This window comes from Haemorhous mexicanus, chromosome Z (genome assembly GCF_027477595.1).
Source record: "Haemorhous mexicanus isolate bHaeMex1 chromosome Z, bHaeMex1.pri, whole genome shotgun sequence".
Classification (NCBI taxonomy): Eukaryota; Metazoa; Chordata; class Aves; order Passeriformes; family Fringillidae; genus Haemorhous; species Haemorhous mexicanus.
The window spans coordinates 19,902,880-19,924,289 of record NC_082381.1 but is presented as its reverse complement, the minus strand read 5'-3'; the positions used below and the strand labels follow the sequence as shown (position 1 = coordinate 19,924,289).

Below are 21,410 nucleotides of genomic sequence, written 5' to 3'. Positions count from 1 at the left end.
AGCCTTCTCCTCATCCTTGGTTCCAGTGTTTGCCTCTGCATCCACTCAAGGATGGAGATTTTCACTGGCCCCATTTTTGTTGTTGATGTCATTATAAAAACACTTTATACTATCTTTCACAGCAGTGGCCAGATTTAATTCCATTTGAGCTTTCACCTTTCTAATTTTTTCTTTACATGACCAGTGACATCGTTGTACTCTTCCTGAGTTGTGTCTATATGTATATGTGCAAACATTAATGCAATTGAGACATTTTAGATGTTTCTTATAGACCATTCTGATCTCCTTCAGACCCTAACTCCAGATTTCCAACCCCAATTATCCACAAGGGAAGCCTATTACCTTTGCATCTGCTCACTCTCCTTTCTGATCCACAGACATAAAGTATCTGTTGCCTTCAAATTGTCTAACTTATTTGTACAATTTTATTAATCCCAGCCCACCTATTTCCAGAGTATATATTGCTTGAAAGCTATTGCTCTTTTTCAGATCTGAGAAAAAACTGATGGGCCTGAACATTTGTCTGAATTTGAATATCAACCAGTCTGCAGGAAGAATGCTGCTTCATATATACTGATTTTTATAAAAGTGTGGCAGAAGTATTATTTAAGCATCACAAACTGTGTGAGGGAGGATGCCCACACATAAAAAAAAGGAAATCAAAATGAAAATTTTCCAAAACCATCTCTATACTTGTATGTCTCATTGACTGAGACAGATATGGTCTAATATTTCATAATACTTAATTGTGCTTAGGGGACAGCACATATCAATTAGAACTGAGAATTATTAACCAGGCATCATTCAAAGCATTGCTGAGAAGCAAATAAAAAAATATTATCTCATTTTTTTGGTTTAAAAAGTTGAAATCAAAAGTAATACAGGAAACATGCCAGGACTGAGGCTACAGACAACCCAGCTCAGAATCCCATTGTCCTTTCAGCAGAGCATGTTGCTTTATTGCAGTGGCAGCTCCAAAATTACTTCAGTTGCAGTAGTTAGCACTTGGTAGACCTACAATGTAGGCAGGCACTTGGTGTCTTAGTTTAGAAACCATGCAGCAGAGTCCATCTGTTCTCATCACTATTTTTACAGCAACTTGTCCAGACTCAGGTAGGAAATTTAAGGTGGAGGTGGATCTAATTTCTTGGAAGACATTCACCTACCCAGATTCTGAGATAATCTCCAGGCTGCTTAGCTTCCTCAAAACACACCAAAAGGTGGAAAAGCAGATAAGAGACTTCATATAACAAATACCACATATATATGTTTGCTTCCTTAGAGAACTTCATTCTTCCAATATGATCCACATACTGTATGTTGTTTGCAGCAATGACCACTCCAGAATGACTGGTTGTAAATATCATATAATTTTAAAATCTCAGTTGAAGAGCAGTAAGAATAATTTTTGTAAAGTGTATCCTAAAGATACTTCACTTTTCTCTTGCACTGAGACATCAAGGAGAGGTAAAATGCATAGTAAAAAGCAAAACAATCTCATATTAGAACTGTGAGTGTAAAAGTTCATCATGGTACTCTGCTCATTTGATGACTTTTTCTGAAGTGCTATGTGGTCTGCTTTTGCTTCTTTCTTGCTTCATAAAATAGATTTTCCCCAAAAGAAATGACATGGTTCATATCTTTACATTTACCACCTGTGTGGAATTTAAAAGACCTGCTAAACATAGCAAATGAGCATGCAATACATTTCAGTTATGCCCAGGATCTAAGAACAAAGGTTAGATGAGGAAATCACAGGTAATATTTTTGCATGCTTATTCATCTGACCCATAGATGTTGGGTTTTAAACATATTTTTTGGTAGCTCTTAAGAACCATTACAAATTTTATTTCTTATACATTATTGGAGAGTGTCTCTCTTGTTAATTCAAAAATCAACTTTTCTTTGGACCTCTTCAATCCTTCTGACAGTTGCCTTTTAGCAGCTCTAGAAGCTAAAGTTCTAACTTGCCTCTTAGTTTCCCAACTTTGACATTAAGACACTTCACGGGTAAGAACCAGAGGAGCTCTTTGAGCAAATAAAATTAAGTAAATTTTATTCTCCATAAGCATATTTAAAGGATTTTAAACTAGTCCTAAACTTGGACTTGACAAAAACTAAAATCAAGAGAAAATAGAAGCATTCTGCTTCAACAATTCTGAAGAAGTAAAAACCCTTTTTTCTTCCTCCCTTTGAAATAGTAGAAAATTTGTATTAATGGTTAAGAATTATTAAACCTTTCAACAGAAATATAATATTATGAACACTTTCTTTTATTTTAATCACACAGAAAGGTTTGTATAAATGTTTTGTTCTGTTACTCTTTGATGGTTTAACCCTTATAAAAAACTCCTAAACCACAGATGAAACCACCCACATCCCCCAGACCACCCAAAAATTAGCAAATAATCTATTGCTATTTTATTAAACAAGATGGCAAAAAATGTATTGATTGCAGAACCTCTAGGAACTCAAAACCCTGTACAAGCATGTATCTCAGAACTGGATGATAGGTCTTGCCCAAAATCTTATTTGCTCTTCAATAAGAATGTATTAATCATGCAAAATGAAAAATTACTCATCTGTTTAAATGAAAAGAACACTGATAGCTATTTTATGTTTCTTGCAGTCAGTTCCTAGTGGAATAAATAGGATCCTTCCATAGGATCCTTTAGGATCCTTTGATCCTAAAGGATCTTATGTTCTTACCAAAGCTGTTCCCATGAGACAAGAGTAATAATTTCTAATGCTGTACTTCAAATTACAGCACTTCAGTGATCATCACTCAGAAATCCAGAGCTGCCCATCAGCCCCCAGCCTCCTAATCACACATCACTTGTCATCACTTCCAGAGCAATCTGGACCACCCTATCCCTGTCCCTCACCTTGTTTTTACAGACCTCTTCCTTAGAGAGTCAGTCTTGTTTGAAGCAGCAGACTATTTCCATTCAGACAGTCAGTTTGAATGGAAAAATCAAGAGTATTTAGTCTTTTGTCATCTTCCTTTGTCTTCTAATTTCAACCCACATGCTCTTCAGAGCTCCCTTATGTACCTTTACAAATGAAATTGAAGAAATGGGACTCTACCAAAAAACAATCACAGGCTCTTCTTTTCCTCCCATCCCCTTTCCTCCACTATTGAACTGCCATCGTTTTTCCTAATTGTTTTCAAAAAGGCAACAGGAAACTTAAGCTGATCAACATTTTAGTACATTACTTGGATCACACATGGTTACTTTTTATACTGAGACACTCTGAGCAAAGACCAGACCTCCTGCTGTAGGAACACTCTAACTCGGGTAGTTCAGTCTCTGTGATAATAATTACATTTCCGGATTGGTCAGACACAAGCAGTGGCACATCCTTAAAGCATTGTCTCCCATGCTCTCATTTACACAGAGAAGCTCGTTTGTCTTAAAGGATTACTTGTTTTCATAGCAAAACATCCCAAAGTGCATCAATTACACTGGGAACGCTCAGCTCTGTGAACTGCTTACCCACACTGCTAATATAACCAAGGCTGCATTAAGTGAAACTTATATATTATTGTTGATGTAAAAACAACTTACATAACTATGGTCCTTTCCTTAGGTGCCATTAAAAAAAAAAAAAAAAAAGGTCAAACCTGTGCTACAGCAAGTCTACCAATATCTAAACTGACTAGTTTCATTCACGGAAAAATAGATCTAGCATAGATACATAAATGTGACAATTGTAAACATGAATTAATTCCCATGAAAGCAAAAAAAATCAAAAGGCATAGAAATATTTTTAAGAAATGTAGTTCTTCCTATTGTATTTCAGAATGAGAATTATAGGACAGTATACTCCTAAATCATTATGAGAATCACTGGCATAATGATGAAACCTCAAAAATTCTCTGCCCTTCCATAGGAACAGCAGACCACAAGCTGCAGCAATGCACATGCTCTGCTTCTTCCAGCGTACCAGATGCAAATGCAAAAGCAGCACACACAACTGAATCTTTGTGCCAGTTTAAACCTTGGCTCGCGTTCAAAGACGACAAATTAATGCCAACATTTTACTCATGTGAAACCCACTCATTACATCTTGCACTGAGACCACCAGTGGAGCCACCATTTGGACATGGTTGTGCCTACCCACCCATCCTTATGTTTCTACATGTGAAAGTTTCTGAACATTATGGAATAATGAATGTTCTAACACTGGGATAAACTGAATCAAAACCATTAATGAAAAAATATCGTGTACATGCCTCACAGCTTGCTTGCTTTCTTTCAGACTTCTCTTTCCATCCTAGGAATATGAACTGCTCTACCCCATGCCCCACAGTGTCTTTCTGCATGAAGTCTCTCAGTCCATAACTTGCCTTTCTTCTCTTAGTCTCTCTTCTTGCTTTCCACCATCTATTTTTCAGAACACACAAAAATAGCTGTAGTATAAGTGTGACATATATGGAGTTCTAAAAATAAATTGTCACCTCAACGGGTTCTCTAGCAATTTCATAGTGGCAAAAAACCCCACTACAATATATTTAATTTTTCTTGGGTTTGAGCTGGTGTTTTAATCAGTTTCTGAAAAAAGATGAATTGTGTCACAGCATTTTTTGAGCAATGTATTACATCAAAGACAAATCACTGGATATTTAAATTTTTCAAGGTGTCCTTTTTTGGTTTTTTAATGAAAGAAAAAAACATATTTTTTATTAAAGTTTTTTGTCAAATCCAAGTGTATATGGACAACACCAGCTGAAGGTACAAGCCAGATTTCTGGGGATTAGGCATTCCCTCTACAGTACTGTTACCTCTAACAGCTGTTTTAGTGATGAGGAGCCAAAACTCACCCATGGAAAACACAAATTCAGCAGCTTATAATCCTAAATCTAGCACATTTCCCCCACATGAATAAACTGCACAAAACAACCCAACAAAAAAAAAAAAAAAAAAAAAAAGCAAAAAAAAAAAAAAAAAAAAGCCCAGAGAAAATCCCAAACATATTCCAAAGCAAAGCAAAACAAAACAAAAATGACTTACTGTCTTCTTCAACATTTTGACGGCGTAAGGTTTCTGGGTCCCTTTCTGCCTGCATCTGTAGACAATGGATGTAGCCCCACTAAATTTAAAATAATAAAAAAAAAAAAAAAAAGGAAGAATAGTTGGGTTGTACATACAATTCTTCAAATCTGTCAATAAACAGAGTTGCCTACATTTTCTACTCGTCCCATTTTGGGCAAAACTATCTCACTTTTCCCCACAGATGCAATAAACCCTCCCTCCCAAAACCCAAGAAGTATCAAAACCCCTCTGTGTTTAACAAGAGAGCTTCAGCAGTTACTCAGCCAACAGAAGTTGCAAGAGTTTAAAATCCTTCTTGGCTACACCTTTTCTGTCTCCTGGCAATCCCTGGATGTTTCCCTGGATAATCAAATGACCCCACCTTGTCTTTGTTAAGGCAACACATCTGCAACAATAAGTTACACTGGGGGGCCTTCTCACTAATTGCTGATAACAACAATGATGAAACAGAAGAGAAAATTTTTGTGCTGCTCCTTGCCTACTGGACCAAACAGTCAAATTTGGCACCAAATGGAGGAGGCAGCACTTTAAGTTAATTCAGTGGAAACTGGTGGGACTTGTTCACAGCAAAAGTGGACTGGGCTTACATCTTCTGTTTGCCTTCAAGGTGTAATTATTTGAATGTGAAAAGTCTGAGCACTCATAAAATTTTGGTTCTGCTGGATGGGAGGCACTTCTCTGAGTGCATAGTTGGGGCAGACGGTCTCCAGAGGGAGGCTCAACTTGCTATGCTCGACTTGTTGCTGTCAAGGAAGGGCCTGTGCTCTATGAAGTACTTAAAGAGAGGTTGAAACCTCTGGCAAGCTCATGCTGGTAACAAACCATCCAGATACCTTTGTATTCTACCCAAAATAGATGCAGTGAAGCACTGTCACTGAACTTAAGGCATTTTTGGAAACTTCCTTCCCTCAGACCCACTCCAAGACTCAGCACTTCTAAGTAGCTGCATATTTTTAAGGTAGAGGAGACGGCAGTTTTCATATATGACCTCCTGAAAAACGCCTGGAGAAGTGCATACAGCAGCTCTGCAGTAAGCAAATTCTCATGCATACCAGATGCCAAATTGCACTGCAGATCCCTCTGAACCAGGAGAAACTAATCTCAGCGAGTCTACAAGAGATAACCATGACAGGAGCAGCTTTTTTTTAAACAGTAGAATGGTATAGCCACGCATGACCATAGGAACAAAGCTATGGCACAAGGTTCATTATTCTAGGTGCTGTACAAAACTGCCATGGGTGCCCTGCTTGTCTCCTTCCTCAGCATGGGCCAGACAGGTGCCATACAAGGCTTTGAGTAGTAGGCACATCCCTATTTTCATAATTTCATGAGTGAGCACAAGAACCAGCATTTGATTGAGAAGATTTATTTCAGAAAGACCTCTTCATAAGGAAAGGTCACCTGTGGCAAGGGTTATGCAGCTCAGTCATCTGAGGGCTTCTCTGCACCACATATAAATTAATCTTCACTTCATCTCAAATGCTAAAATGATTTGTCTCTCTTAAAAGTATATTGATAAATGTGTGGGAGTACTGAGAGCTTCAGTGACTCCCAGAATCATTACATGAATTTAATTAGATCTCCTCTCCTTACCAAGTCTCCAAAGACTCTATTTAGCAAGAAGAAAAAATATATCACATTAAAAAAAACCCTTCACATCTTTTAAACGCAACAAAACTGTAGATAGAATTCAAAGATTGTGCTGTCATAAGGTTTATATCTCCAGTACTCCACTGCAGGATCACAATGGGGACGCCAGTGTGTAAACTGCAAATCATTGCTGTACCCTTCTTCACATTCACAGAGTGCAGTATAAACATTAAACTCATTAGTTTACATATGTCCTCACAAAGTAGGCAACAAACTATCTAGAAATTATTGTATTTGGGTGAGAGCAGAATTAGAGTAGCTATTTAGCAGCAGCTATTAATCCAAATAAATGGATGATCATTCCTGCTTAAATCTCTTGATGTTCACTGCTGCTGTGGCAATGGAGGGCAGTCTCTGTCTCTCAGTAAAGCTACTGTCAGTATTTGCATCACCAGTTTGCAGTCTTCCATGTAAATAAGAGCCTAGCCACTAGAACACCCCAGATTATTTAACTGTCTTAGTAACGAGATGGACATCTCCACCAGGAAGGGTAGATAGCATCACACCACCTTTTACAGTTCATTTGATCTGTACCCAAACCTGGAAGACAGGCAGCATAACGCTTGAAAGAGATGTAAGACAGCCCAGAGAGAGAATCCAGTCAAGCAGTTTGATATCAAGCTCATTAGTCAATATTCAAAACACAAGCAAAGGGGCTACTTGGGAAATTGTTCTCTATTGTACAGATTTCTGCATATCCCTGCAGTCCTAATTTGGTGTAAAACTGGTGACAAGGTATTGCATGACTTGGAAACACTTTAAAAAGATTTTGCTTCTGATTTACATGGCTTTGCCCAGCTCCGACAGACTTGCTCTCACCAGCCAGGGGAGAAAACACCTAACATTAGCTAACAACCAGCTCTGCTCTCCTCTTCCATGGCAGAAACCAGTACAGGAAATCAGGAACAGGATGGCAACCTGCTTACACCATGCCTGGTGCTAAATAGCAGAGAGCTATTACTAGTACGGACCTGATTCCTTGTTTCTTTGCTGGTAACAGGATATCTTCATTTCTTCACAATAAAAAAAAAAAAAAAAAAGTGAGTAGGGAGGAGTAGTGCAAGCAGAAATCAGCCTATGGATCTTAATGTAAATGCACAAACAGAAATGCCTCATGTAAATCCAGGTGGTTTGCTTTGCTTCTTATTTTGGCTTCCTGCTGGAGCTTTCTGCTGAATCAGCACATCCAGCTTTCCTGAGTGACTGTGTGACTTGGAAGGTCACCAACTGGAGCAAGTCAAGCTTTCATCGCCAAAGAGCAGTGGGAAGATTCAGCTGCAAGACTCTCATGTGAAGCTGAAACACAGAGAGCTGCTAATTGTTACCTCTTGCCCCTACCCTAAGATTTTGCAACATCAAACTTTGACTGCCATCATCCGGCTTCTCAGAACCTCCTCTCGAATTTGCATCAACTGAGAACTTCATTGATACATGTTGTCAGAATACACAAATATACAGAAACCAGGAATCCCTGTGGCAACATGCCACTTCCCTCAGGCGTGGAATTCATGGCCAGACAGGCAGACCTGGAGCCTCTCAATGTCCCATTCTCTGCAAGGGGTGTTTGCTTTGTCTGAATGATGAATGTAAATTGTGCTATAGCAAGAGATCACCTATACTCAGTGGTTAAGGCACTTTTTAATAAGCAGTAGACAAAAACCTAGAGAATGTTTAATCCTACCCCATTACCAGTTTAAAGGGGAGAAACTGAGAGGGCCCTGAGTGCAAACAGCTGATAATCACTTGCAGAAGTGCATTGCAGAGTATGACTGACAAGTGACCCATTACCAAGTCAGGCTAGAAACCAGAAATCATGTCTCCTATGTTCCACAAGATTACTCACTGTATTGTGTTTGCCTAATTAGAACTGATTCAGTCAGCTTTTGCCTCTTTGTATTTAGTGAATATATACAAATATATATGTATTTGCATATATGCATACACATTTATATGCAATATTTATTACATATATTTGTGTTTGTAAGAGTGCATTTATTTACTTCTAAGCAAAATTAGGCTTAAAGGAGCATCTAGCTGCTGTTTTTTTGCACCTTTGCCTGGAAACAGTCTGCTTGAATTCAAAACATAAATTATTTGAAGTTGGCTGGAATAAGAAAAATAGGGGAAAAAAAGAAAAAAAAGGTAAAGGAAAGAAAAAAAGGCATATTCTTGGAATATGCAGTTGGCCAAGTTAGAGAATAATAATTAGAATTGTTGAAAATATTGCCATTCTCTTTTACTTGCACATGTATTTCAATCTGGAAATCTGCTTAATGATTCTGTTAAAGATTTACTTTTAAAAGTCCAGCTATAACTGTAATCATGCTAAAGAAGAAGAGCAACAATAAGAGATCAACTTATTGTGAAGACGCTTTACTACAAAAATATGTTTCTTTATACACATATATGTATTGAAGTTAGAAAAAACCCTGAAAATAATTTATACATCTTTACTGCTTGGTCGTAATGGACAACAAAAACACTTTCTTTTGTGATGCCACCTACAATGAAGACAATGACAACACATAAGAAAGCTCATGACGTTCTGTGCATGGAATGCATTACAGCTGAGGCACACACACCCAGTATTAGCACAGAAATAGTTTTCCTGAAGCACAAATACTTCAGTGGCATGATAAATACACTCACCCATTAGTCAACCAATGTAAGTGTGTGCCACTAAATACATCAAAATAGACTCAAATTCAATAACTGACCTCTGTATGTCAGTTGTCTAACACGATTTTAAAAAATGCTTTTAAAATACTTAACATATGCAAAACCTTCTGCCCCTCCCCATCCACCTCTCAATATACACTTGGTTGATCATTCTTGATTATTTTTTGTTCTTACTATTCTCAGGTGTTACTGAGCTTCCAATGATTTCAGAAAGACACAGTTTTAAAGGATGGGCAGCAGCACCACAGTGCCCTGCCTGTCCTAAGGACTCCAGACAGCAAGACTGAGAGAAAAGACATGGCCACACTTCAAATAGATGCAGTCAAAAATAGTGGTGTCAGCACAGATGGAAGGAAGGCAGGGACGCCCAGGAGGGGTGTTAAGGAGGTGGAAGTGATCAGCAGAATTTGCACATAAAGGAGAAAATGGAATTTGCAGGATCCTGCAGTGGAGCCTGGCAGAGACAGAAAATACAAAACAAGAAAAGACAGAATTTGACCCAGTTTGGAAAAAGCATTTCTTCCCTGAAACCCACAAAAAGCTTCTGCCTCTGAAACAGGAAAGGCAACCAAAATGAAATGCAGCCATATGTTTATTTGGCCACAGGTAGTAAAGTAAAAGTAAATTCCTCGAGCTACAGCTTTTAAAATAAAATAACATTCATTGGCAGTAATTTCACTGTAAAAAGGAAATTCAATCTTTCAAAAGTAGGTCAGCATTTCCACACCATGCCCACTCATCCTCGTTTTTATATTGCCTTTGAATCAACTCATTACAAATACAGTCCTCAATGTAATCTCCTGTAAATTTAATTTGGATTAAATTCCTTAAGTTCTGGATTGATTTTTAAAAAATAAATTAGTTTGTGCTTCATGCTGTCAAGCAATAATTACCCAATCAAGTTTGTCCAATAAAAACATGTGAACGAATGGTTGGTCCCAAGAAAACTGTACCTGGTACAAAGCCATGGAAATCTGTGCTGCCAAAACTGCAGCAAGAGATCAAAGTCCATTATAGGTTTCCACAAAGAATACTGATTTCTTTGTATAGTTTACAGAAGTATAAAGTTAAAGCTCATTAATTTACCTTTTCTTAGATATACACTAAAAGATCAAAATGGATTTATAGGAATGAAATTACTATTCCCAGATTTCCAAATTAAACATCCTGTTTGAAGTTAAAAGACTGGACAGAAAAAAAAAACCAAAACAAAAATGCTCAAAAACAAAACAAAACGAAAAAGAGAAAATCTATTAACAGTGAGAGGAATTAAAATTAGTTTAAGAGTGCATATTCCATGGTATTACTAATATTGCCTTCACTTTTTTAAAGTGAAGGCAATATTAGTAATACCATGGAATATGCACTCTTAAACTAATATAAATTTGGAAATTCTCACGACTTGCATTTCAAGTAGAAGTATCACAAAAACTCTTTCTACAGTAATCTAACAAACAATTCTTAAATTATTCAAATCTAATCTCAAAGCTTTTTCTAAATATCAATATCTACATATACAGGGCTTGTGGGCAATTGCAAGCCACTGCAGCCCTCCTTTTTCCCTCATTATTTCATGACTTGTAAACAGAATGGAAAACTTCACAAAACATATATCATTTAGGAGCAGCAAAAAGCCTTGGATTCCCACACACTATGAGGAATAAACCAAATCTTTAATGAAGAAAAGGCTAGTGGAAAAAATAGACATGGTTCTGAAAAGGAAATCTAATTCCATTGCGTTCCAGAGTTCTGGCTGGTTTGATTTTTGGAATGAAAACATCCATACCTTTTCAGTTTTTTGTTGTTTTGGTTTGGTGGTGGTTTTGTTTGTTTGTTTGTTTGTTTGTTTGTTTGTTTTGGTTTTGGGGGTTGTTTAACTTTTAGCTGCTGAGTGGATTTTCTAATACTTGAGGTGAAATGACTCTTCAGCAATTGTTCAGGCTGGCCTCCAAAGGCAATGCAATAGTCCAAAAAGATATTTTTTATATTCAGCCTTCACTGCATTCAACAGATGAAAGGAGCTTTAGATAAGCACAACCAAAGACATACACCATTAAAAAAAAAACCCAAAAAACCTGTAATCAAACTAGTACTTGCTAATATTCTTGAACCTGTAAAAGCCACAGATAGCAGCTTGTAGAACTATAATTCTTTAGACATGGGGTAGGTTGGCTGCTGAAACACTAATTAAAATGCAGCAGTTCAAGCCACTCCTGCAGTGGTGACTAGACCAGCAGCTGATAATTCCTGCTGGGACTTCTGCAGCATATTCTAGCTTCCTTCCAATGAAGCTCCTCCCTCAATTATTGCAGGAAATTTATAGAAAAAGACCTCTATCCCGCAGAGAGGCTAAACACATTGTTACACCTGGATGTAGTGCCTTTTTAAACTGCAGAAATTCAGTTAGGTGCCACATTAGCTGCATTCTTTCATATCCATATTAACATTAGATAATTTTCCCCACATCAAATGCTTCTTAAATTTGAGTTTAGCTGTTAGGTAAATATTGAGAACAAGAAAGAGACCTCCAGCACTGAGTCTGGCTTCCCTGCCTTTCACTGAGTGGAAATAGCTGACCCAAACTTACAAGCAAGAATCATTATCTCAAGCATCAATTTGAAAAGCACAAAAGCAAAACTCAAACTACACTGAATTCCAGAGGTTACTGCTGTACTCTGTGCACATTGCTCCCTTGAAGTACCCCACCGTTCTGAAATTTGGGTTCCTAAACAAAACTTCAGGTATGATTGCTGAAATGCAGCTATGAGGCAAAGATTGAGCACTTCCTGCAGCACTGCGTAAGAAAAATGTATAGAAAATACATTCACCATTACTTCTTTTTCCTTTAGCTCCTCTAATATGCTGGATCAGACCACACATTGGAATAGATGTATTTCTAAAACAGCATGGCAGTTCTCAGTTGGAAACCCAAATTTTTTCCTACCAAGTCAGAAAAAACATGTCACTTACACTTGGCTGAAACTGAATTTATAATCATCGGGAGTTCACCTTTCAACATGAAGTCCAACAGACCCAGAAACTGATCTTGAATATTTTATTTGGAATTTAGTTTTCCTTGAGAATGTTGTTCTCTTTTCAGGGACTGGAGAGTTCTTAGCTACCAATGTCTAAGCAGTTTAGTGAAATGAGAGCAAAGAAAAGAAGGTGGAAGAGCCAGCCAGGGGAAGCCATGCATGATTTTGACCTCAGTACTTAACTTTGGAGATGGTGAGGCAAATCTTCCAACACATGTACTAACACTACGTGTGCAAGATGCAGCCCCAGACCCTTGGGCTGGCAGCCTCAAGGGTTTTCTCACAGTCCCAGACTGTGCACAGATATGGCATGACTGGCCTCCCTAAGTCCCACACAAAGCCTGACAACTGAAACTATTGAGTGAACTCACCTCTCCTGGGAATACATGTGTCTTATTTAAACCATCATTTCATCCCCTATCTCCCAAACAGCACCTTCCCCCCCTCCTCCTCCTAAAATATACTAATGAAGAATAAACATTATTTATTTAAACTTCATGAAGAGTGCATGTGAGGAGAAAAGAGTGCTGAGCAGTAAAAACTTTGTAAAACCTTCTGTGTTACAAGCCTTCCTTCCTAGGCCACTGCAGAATTACCTGCCTGTTGTTTTTTCTCCCTGGTGACATATTCCTTCACCAGGAAGTATTTTAAACAGTCTGTACTATGAGCAGGTGTCAACACCATTGATTACTGCTCTTCATTACAATCTCCAGATGCAGGAGGCAGACTGGACTTAACACTAAATAACAACCTGTGGCAGTATGAATATACTGACATGTTGTCTCTGGTTCCCCTGGTCGAGGGAAGGGAAGCAGGGTGCAGGTTATGGACTTTTAACACCTTGCTCTGTACATAGGAAAGTTATAGTTTGAAATCAGACAGGGAAAAATTAATGGTTGTTCGTGTCTGCACATTTAAATCTAGCTTTGAACAAACTTTACAACCAGCAAGTTTACATCTGGCATTTTCTGGATTCTGAAAGCTCATATGCACATGTACGCCCTTAATAGACCTCTTTTTGGTAAGTTACACAGTTTTCTTCTTGGAGGTTTGTGTTGTGCTGAATCATCAATTCATATGCAGTGTCTTCTCTGAAATAAATTACTTTTGCCAAGAAGTTTATGTTCAGTGCCAGCCCAGGATCCCTTGGCACAAGACAACAGAGAACATTTTAATATATGTCAGATTCAAAAGTTCTTAGGCTGTATTTAGCTACTACGTATGTTTTCTTCTTTAAACCTGGTGGGACAGACATTTCTATGATAAGCTACAAGACTGAAAGCCAGGCAATGCAAAATAATTTGGAGGAATGCATAATATTTTGCCAATGCTCCCTAAGTTAACACATTTTTTAACATTTTGTGTATTCTGATCATATTTAAATACATTCTCAAAAGATAAATTGAAATAGCTAATTTTCCATAATAGAGAGGACTTTTAATCTTCTGCTTCTAGTACTTTTGTCACAGTCAGAAAACCCAGCTTGCCATTACCATAAAAATTACCTGCAGACATAACACTTAGTCGTGATTTTGCTGCATTAACAGAGCTACAGAAGAAAGATAAAGCTGCAGCAGAGAGACACTGTTATTAGTTATAAAACAGAACAAAATCCTTGAAGAAGTAAAGAAGGCATATACTCTGGCACAGGTTTTGCCAGTGAGGATTATTTACATCAGAGTGATAGGGGTTTGCAATCCTGCCAGGCCTGGCAGCCAAATTACTTAATGCAGGCACAGGGGAGATTTCAAGTCAGGTCCTGTCTTCCAAAACTATAAGATCAGCTCTTGCAGCTTCAGTTCTGGTAGCTGGAAAAGACCTAAGTAGGTCTAGGTCTTCCTTAAATGCTAGATTTATTCCACATGCAGAGAGGAAAAATGCTGCATCAGCCCTCAGCTAACCCACAGATACCATGGGGCTCTCCCATGGTGCCAGGTACAAAGTAGACAGGAAGCTGGGATCACCACACCTTCCTTCTCAGAGACACATGCACACCATGCAGGATTGCAGTGGGGTGTTCTTGGCTGCCAGGTACCCTCCAGATTGCTCCATCACTTCCAGTCCACCAACAGGACTGGGGAGAAGCTGGTGGGAAGCTTGACAGAAAAGATTTAGGACTGAGATGGGGACAGAGAAATCCCTTACCAGTTTATAACAAGGGACAAAACTGACTTGCCTTGGGGAAATTAATTTTAATTAATGAAAATTATTAAATCAAATGGAAATTGGAAAGAAAAATCTTACATTAGGACATATTTTAATGATATTATCTTCAGGCTTGGATGGGAATGTTGTGCCTTTGTGGTGTAATGATTTATGTGGCTTTTACTTTACCCTGGTGTGTACAGCCCAAGTCTAAGAATATTAATGCTGCACAAAGCATGGTGTGACAGGAGTGATGTTTCCCTGTCCACTGGACAGGCAGAACCCACATGGATCAAGCAGCCAATGTGGGGGTGGGTTTAGGCCATGAGCTCTGAAGACAGAAAGTCAGATGGGATATCCCAAGTGTGTCTCATGGAAAGAAAAATACCAGCAACAAAGCCACAACCACCAAAAAACCCCCAATCAACCAAAGCCAGTGGAGCCTGTGTATTCAATTCCAGAAGTTCTGTCTTTCTGCTGGTCAGCAGTTGTTCTGTTCCTTTGTCTTTCCTGCTCTGTTGCTGCTCTTTCTGCTTTTGGTGCTTTATAACTGGACCATGGAATTTGAAAATTGAAAGTTTGGTGCTGCTTGTGTGAGATGTTGTGCAGCAGGCACAACAAGGGCCATGGCTAGTAAGATGGGAGGCCCTGGGAAGGAGTTTGTGAAGCAGAGGAATGTTACAAGACAAGAAGAACAGAATTTACAGAATCAAATGCCTCTCGTGGTGAAGCTGTGGCCCGTGTCTGTTTTCACTCCCTGAGTTTTGTTTGTCCTTAGTTGCAGCAGTGCACTGTGAGCAGCTGACCTGGCTGAGCTCATCTGGCCTTACAGCTCCGGGGGGAGAAGCTGCAGAAGGGACCAGGAGTGACTCCCAGCCACTTGTGTCGCCTCTTGTGGAGGTTCCCTTGGCCAATGGCAGGGTTAGCCTTCAGCACAAGGACCTCTGGCACCATCTTCAGCAGCTTCAATTCAAAGTTAAGGGGAAGCCTCTTGCAAAGCCTTCCTCCAGCTCCATCCTCCTCCTGCGTTCATGTCAGCAGGGACTCTCATTTCTGGAGCTATGAAGGTTAACAGGTCTGAGCTTACAGGCTGCAGGTTTGACTGGCTTCCCCACTTTCCCTCCTGATAAGCATTTAAGGATTTGGGAATTTTGCATCTTCCTTCAATATAAAGATAGAAGTTTTGACTTCCAGACCTAAGTGAAGCCCCCAGTTCTTTCTGCATCAAATACAAGACCAACTTCCAAACCTGAAGCTCTTTCTTTCCTGCATCAGCTGTCACCTGGAGCAATGAACTAGATAAAAAACCCATTTGTTGTAGGAAATACTTGCTGTGTTTCAGTCCAACGGACTCCAAGAAGTCAATACTCCCCTGCCCATAGTCAGTCTGAAGGATTGCAGGTGAAAACTATGATATTCCTCCCAGAAGTTTCCTTCTTCAGCACTCTGTGATGAACATCACCAACTCACCAGTGACATCAGCACTCTGACTCAAATATTCTTGAACTTGCTCTAATTGGGCCTTTAACATTTTAAAGATCCCAGCTTTTTCCACACAATGTTTTATTTGCTAGTATTCCCTATTGATTAAAGAAATTAACTTTTTCTTCTTTTTCCTCTTCCTCCATCATATTTTTAAAATATGTTCAATAGTAAATTTAATCAAAAATGCACCTTCACCTTCCTCCCTTCTCAGTGCTACTGCTGTATATTCTGTTCCATGGTGCCTTTTCTACTTTTCCTGAAATTCCAATTTTCACCATTCTACAATTTGACAGCTCGCAGGGCAGCTAAACCTACAAAATCTTTAACAGGATGATAAGAAGCCCTTCTCAATAACCATGTGTCGTGGTTTGAGGGGAAAAGTTTTATTTTTTTTTGGGATGGTGTGGTCACGCCAATCGGTGTCCAGATTTTAATATTGGCACCTGGTTTGTCCACTGAGGGCATGGATACGCCTCTGAGAACACAGGGGGTTAAAAGCTGTGAACTCCCACTGGAAGTTCCTTTTGGGTTCCGGTCTGGGACAAGAGCAGACCTCCCCTGTCCAGCTCGGAGCTGGGCAGGGGGTAGGGGAGCCATGTGGCCGGAGGGAGGTAGGCCAGGCCTGGGCTGAAGGGTGGAGGAGCATTGCACTGCGAGGGCTTCGGGCAGCCATCCCCCATTCCCCACCCCGGAGGGAGAGAGAGAGAGCAGACTGTGCTTGTGATAGCGCGGCTGGAGTGAAGGAGAAGGGGGGTGCCCAGCAGGGCAGCCAGCCGTGGGAGTTCATGAACCAACCCGGCAGAGCCTGGGACTTTTAACCCTTCTTGGGATGAAGACCCCTCAGCCCCAGGGGGTGAAACATGGGGGGGACAGGTGTCCCAAAAGGAGAGGGACTGTGCTCTTTTTTGGAACTGGACAAAGCATCCTTAAAGGGAAAAACCCTAGAAGCAGCTCTGGTCCATGTGCAGTGGTGAGAGCACTGGACATGGAAGGAAGAGGTCACGATGGCAAAATGTTCTCCGGGCGGTGCCACACGTGACACGGAAATGCGAGAAGTTTTGACTGTTTCCTGGGTGAAGTCTGTGGTGCAAGAGGGACTCCTCTCTTCTCGAGGAATTCAGAATTGATTATCCAAAGGGTGGTGATGGACTGAGAGCGGGTGATCTAAAGGGTGGTAACGGAATTAGGAAATTTGGTGGGGGGAGGAGGAGGAAATTTGGAAGGTTTTCATCCTGTGTTCTGTGTGTTTTTCCCTGTAGCTTTAGGTTAATAAAATTTTTTTCCCTTTCAATCATAAGTTGGAGCCTGCTCTGCTCTGTCTCTGATCACATCTCACAGTAGATACCAGGAAAAGAGGTATTCTCATGGAAGCACAGGCATTTCGCCAGGCTCAGACGATGACACCATGATCACAGACCATCTTGGTAATTAATCACAGAAATCTGCAGGCAAGTATACACTGAATTGTTTTCATGAAGGTGGCACCACTAATCAATCCTTGAAATTAGGGAACTCTTTTTCCAAAGTATGAAATTGTTGTTTTCAAGGAGAAGATTCCAGAACTTCTAGTCCATGAACATCTTTCATCTTTTCTTTTAAGTTCTCTACACCAGTCACTGATCAAGCCAGTGTTTAAATGGTGATACTAGAGAAAGGCTGCTGTTTCCATTCCTGAAGGACTGAGGCTTTTTAGCTGTCAGAGCTGATCTGTAATCTGGGAAAATGAATCTAATCTAATCTGTGTCAGTCTGTACTCCTCCACATAATGAACTCAGCACAGTGGTGTATTAGATGTTTGAAAATAAATTACCTTCATATTCTCCCATCATACTGAAACTTCAAGCACAGTGTACTCCAATGACATACCTGAAGGCTGTCATTTTCAAACTCCACTGGAATGTAAAATAGAATTGCAGTTAGACAGTATTTAAGACATAGTCAGTATAGGATTTACATATTCACATTGTTAAAAGATGTTTTTTGAAAGGTTCTGTGTGTACTTTCAGAGAGTGACTTAAAACAAAGCATGCAGTCATGTTTACGTCCATGTGCTGGTTCATGCTCTTGTAAGCCCTAAGTGGATGACAGCCATGCAGATCAGCTGTCCATGCCAGCAAGTGGCTGCTGTGTGCCCTGCACAGCAGAGGTCCCCTGCAGGCACAGCTCCAGTATCCACATCAGCCATAGCCTGGGAAAAGAGCTGTGGTGCACCAGCAGGGAGGAAGATTTGGACATGGAACTTCAAAGGTCTTCTGTTGTCAGACAGGCAAGTTCTTCTGTGTCCCTCAGCACCACTTTATGTGTCCACATCTCTTTTTTTTGTCCCTGCAACCACCTTTGTATCTCTGCACTCTCCTTTCTGTCTGCACACATCACTTTTTTCCCTGAACACCCCTTTGTATTCCTGCACTCTACTCTGTGTCCCTGGAAACTGCTCTGTGTCCCTGCACGCTCCTTTGTGTCCCTGCACAATATTTTGTGTTTCTGCAAACTCCTCTGTGTCCCAGCACATGACTTTGTGTCCCCACACGTTGCTCTTTGTCCCTGCAAACCACTCTGTGTCCCTGCACACCCCCTTGTGCCCTGCAGATTGGGTGTCACATCGACATGCAGAACATTCTCCTCTGAGTGAGAACCAAGTTGTGAAAGGCATCATATACTTCTGTCACCCCTTCCCACAATTTCTTTTCTTGATGCTTGGAGAGCAAACACCCTTAATGAGATCTCCTGTGAAGTCCAACCCTGTAAACTTAGCTTTACAGGTGTCAAAATTCTGTTTCTGAGCTTGTGTCTGATTTGGCAAAATTTATCCAAAATCAAAGAATTCTTTTTTGAAGATTTTACTGCAGATGCACAAGACTCATGGTGATCAATCACCATCCCTCTAGATGCTTGGTTATGCTTTAACAATATTTTCTGTAGAAATATCTCGTTAATAATGTTTTTACCTGGCAAAATAGCACAAAGTTTTACCCTATATCAATTCCATATAGAATTTTAGTAATGTTTGGCTCTCTAAAGCTTTGGCTCCAAAAGGGGGCAAAATATAAGATAATTTTGAATTATTTGATACATTCTGAAAAAAAAATTGAGGTTCACTATTTTGCTGAGAAGTTTATCCACATTTTTATTCAGAAGAAATGTTTTCCTTATTCCTCCATCTGAACCTTTGAAAATAAATTTTTTATCACACTGACTTAGTAACAAACATGTTGGCAATGACAATTTGTGAATTCTGTTAGGTAACAAATGCTTTAAATGAAATAATGCAACAACACTAATGCTTGTTAAACTTTGAATACATTCACAAACTTCAGAAACTGTTGCAAGCACAAGGGTCACAGCAGTCTATGTCGGACAATGTCCTGTCTTGACAAAAGGCCAGGTGACTATGGCTGAAAAAATATTAATGATTGTGGCTAAACTGTCCTTGCCCTTTAGAGAGAGCTTTTTGTATTGCATTTTCTATAAATTCTCAAGGATCCAAAGGTTTGTGCGCAGTGCAGACTGTAGCCTCAAGGGCACTGTAGGCTCTGTTCCATTCTGTCCCTTTCCTCCTGCAGCTTTCTGGTTTTTCCATTCACCCACTGGAGCTATCAGCATTTCTGTAACTTATTACCCACGATCTGTGTTGCTCTCCCCTTAGCACTTCTGCATTTTGAGAAGATTGTGCACTATTTCAGCAATGCTCACAGTCCTATTTGGGTCCAATTAATAAACCAGGTAGGCAGAACATAAACTAAAATACCTCATATTTAAAATATTACAGACTTAGACTGTAAAATATTACAACTTTAAACAGTCTACATTATCACTGGTTATACAAAAAATGTGATTCAGACCGATGGAACTACACTATTTCTACAAACTGACTCAGGCACAAAGGATATTTAGCTGTAGGAAGCAAGAACAATGAACACAATCTCCACAAGATCTGAGGGACTGCACATACAGTCATGTGGTTTGATTCTAAAAACAGGACACTGGAACATGCACAACAGACATGCTTTGGTGTTGATGAGGGTTTAAACCCACTTCCCTCATCTTTCTTTCCCTGCTGAACATGTATTGGAAGAAGAAAACAGATTGAGATAATATGTCTAACAGCTTACCACGCTGAAAACAGTAACACTGACCAAAAGGCTACTTTTTTTGTTTTCTAGGGGATGACTTTAGGCAAATGAAAAGAGTAAACAGGAAAATCAGAAGTAGTAAGATATTTTTCTAGTACTTACAGGGAAGTTCTCAATACAAGCACTATTCCTGCAAGCCATTTTCCCAGTGAAGGATAAGTTTAGCACTCTAGATTTTTACAGCCTCAAATGCACTCTGTTGCTGCTTGAGACCCTCAGAAACCCTCTGTATCTCCTTTCAAAGGCAGAGGCAGGAAAGAAAGTTGAAGCAGGATGTAAAAAGTGAAGAGTGGCTTTTAACTATGGATATCTAATCTAGGTCCGAAAAAGAGTTTAGGTCAGAAGTGGGATGTGGTGATGTCAGGCAGCTGTATTTGTGGACAACGACTGCAGAACATAGAAAAATATGTCAGCTAAAGAACAAAGCACACTCAGAGAAACTTAAAGAAGCAGAGCTGTCATTCCAGCTTATAGAAAAACTGTGTAACGCCTGTATATCTGTATCTATTAGTCATTCACATATAAGCAATAAATTTACACCAAAGCAGATGCTACTGAGATATTTCCACCTGTTATATATTCTTGTTCTTACATGAAGCTAATTATAGGCATTACAAGCCACTTAGAAGCTTCAGGTAATATATTTAAAATTAATTGCTTCATTTTTCCACACTCTTATTTTTGAGGAGGATTCTTCAAAGCCATTAGTCCCCTAGGAAAAAAAACTGTTACCTGCATAACATGCTGCTATAATGCACTTACTGCAACATCCCTGGATTTACCCTTACGGCTGCATTTAGCTAATTAGAGTGCTTTTTACATCACTTTTCTTTGGTATGCCTTTCTATAGCAGCATAAATGCAAAATTTATCTACAAGGCAAATTTGCCAGCAGCAAAGGAGTAGGACTGGGTCCTAATTGCAGGGTGCTGAAGTATAATGTCTGTTAGGAGGAGTAATAAAAGTCTTAAATTTCTGCCTTCATTGCTCCAAAAGCAAAAAGGAAAATACACCTTCCTTTGGCGCCATCCTTTTTCTAATACAGAATTACTACGTCTTTGAAATAAAAACCACACACAGGCAAAAAAACCCCAACCCCCTGCCCCTAACCAAACAACAATAAAAAACAGAAGAGGGAAATTAAAAAGAACGGAGATATGTACTTCTTGTACCTCTTAGCTTTTACCAAAGGGCAAAGATCACAGACCTCACAAATATCTTCACTAC

General features: G+C 39.5%; 1 protein-coding gene across 1 annotated transcript in view; it reads right to left on the bottom strand.

The window, feature by feature from the left end:
• CAMK4 (calcium/calmodulin dependent protein kinase IV) overlaps positions 1–21,410 on the bottom strand; it is a 143,204-nt gene that overhangs the window by 77,184 nt on the left and 44,610 nt on the right. The window contains exon 2 of the mRNA XM_059836559.1: positions 5,016–5,094. Within this exon, the coding sequence (XP_059692542.1) occupies positions 5,016–5,094 (79 nt within the window). The remainder of the gene's footprint in view (positions 1–5,015; positions 5,095–21,410) is intronic.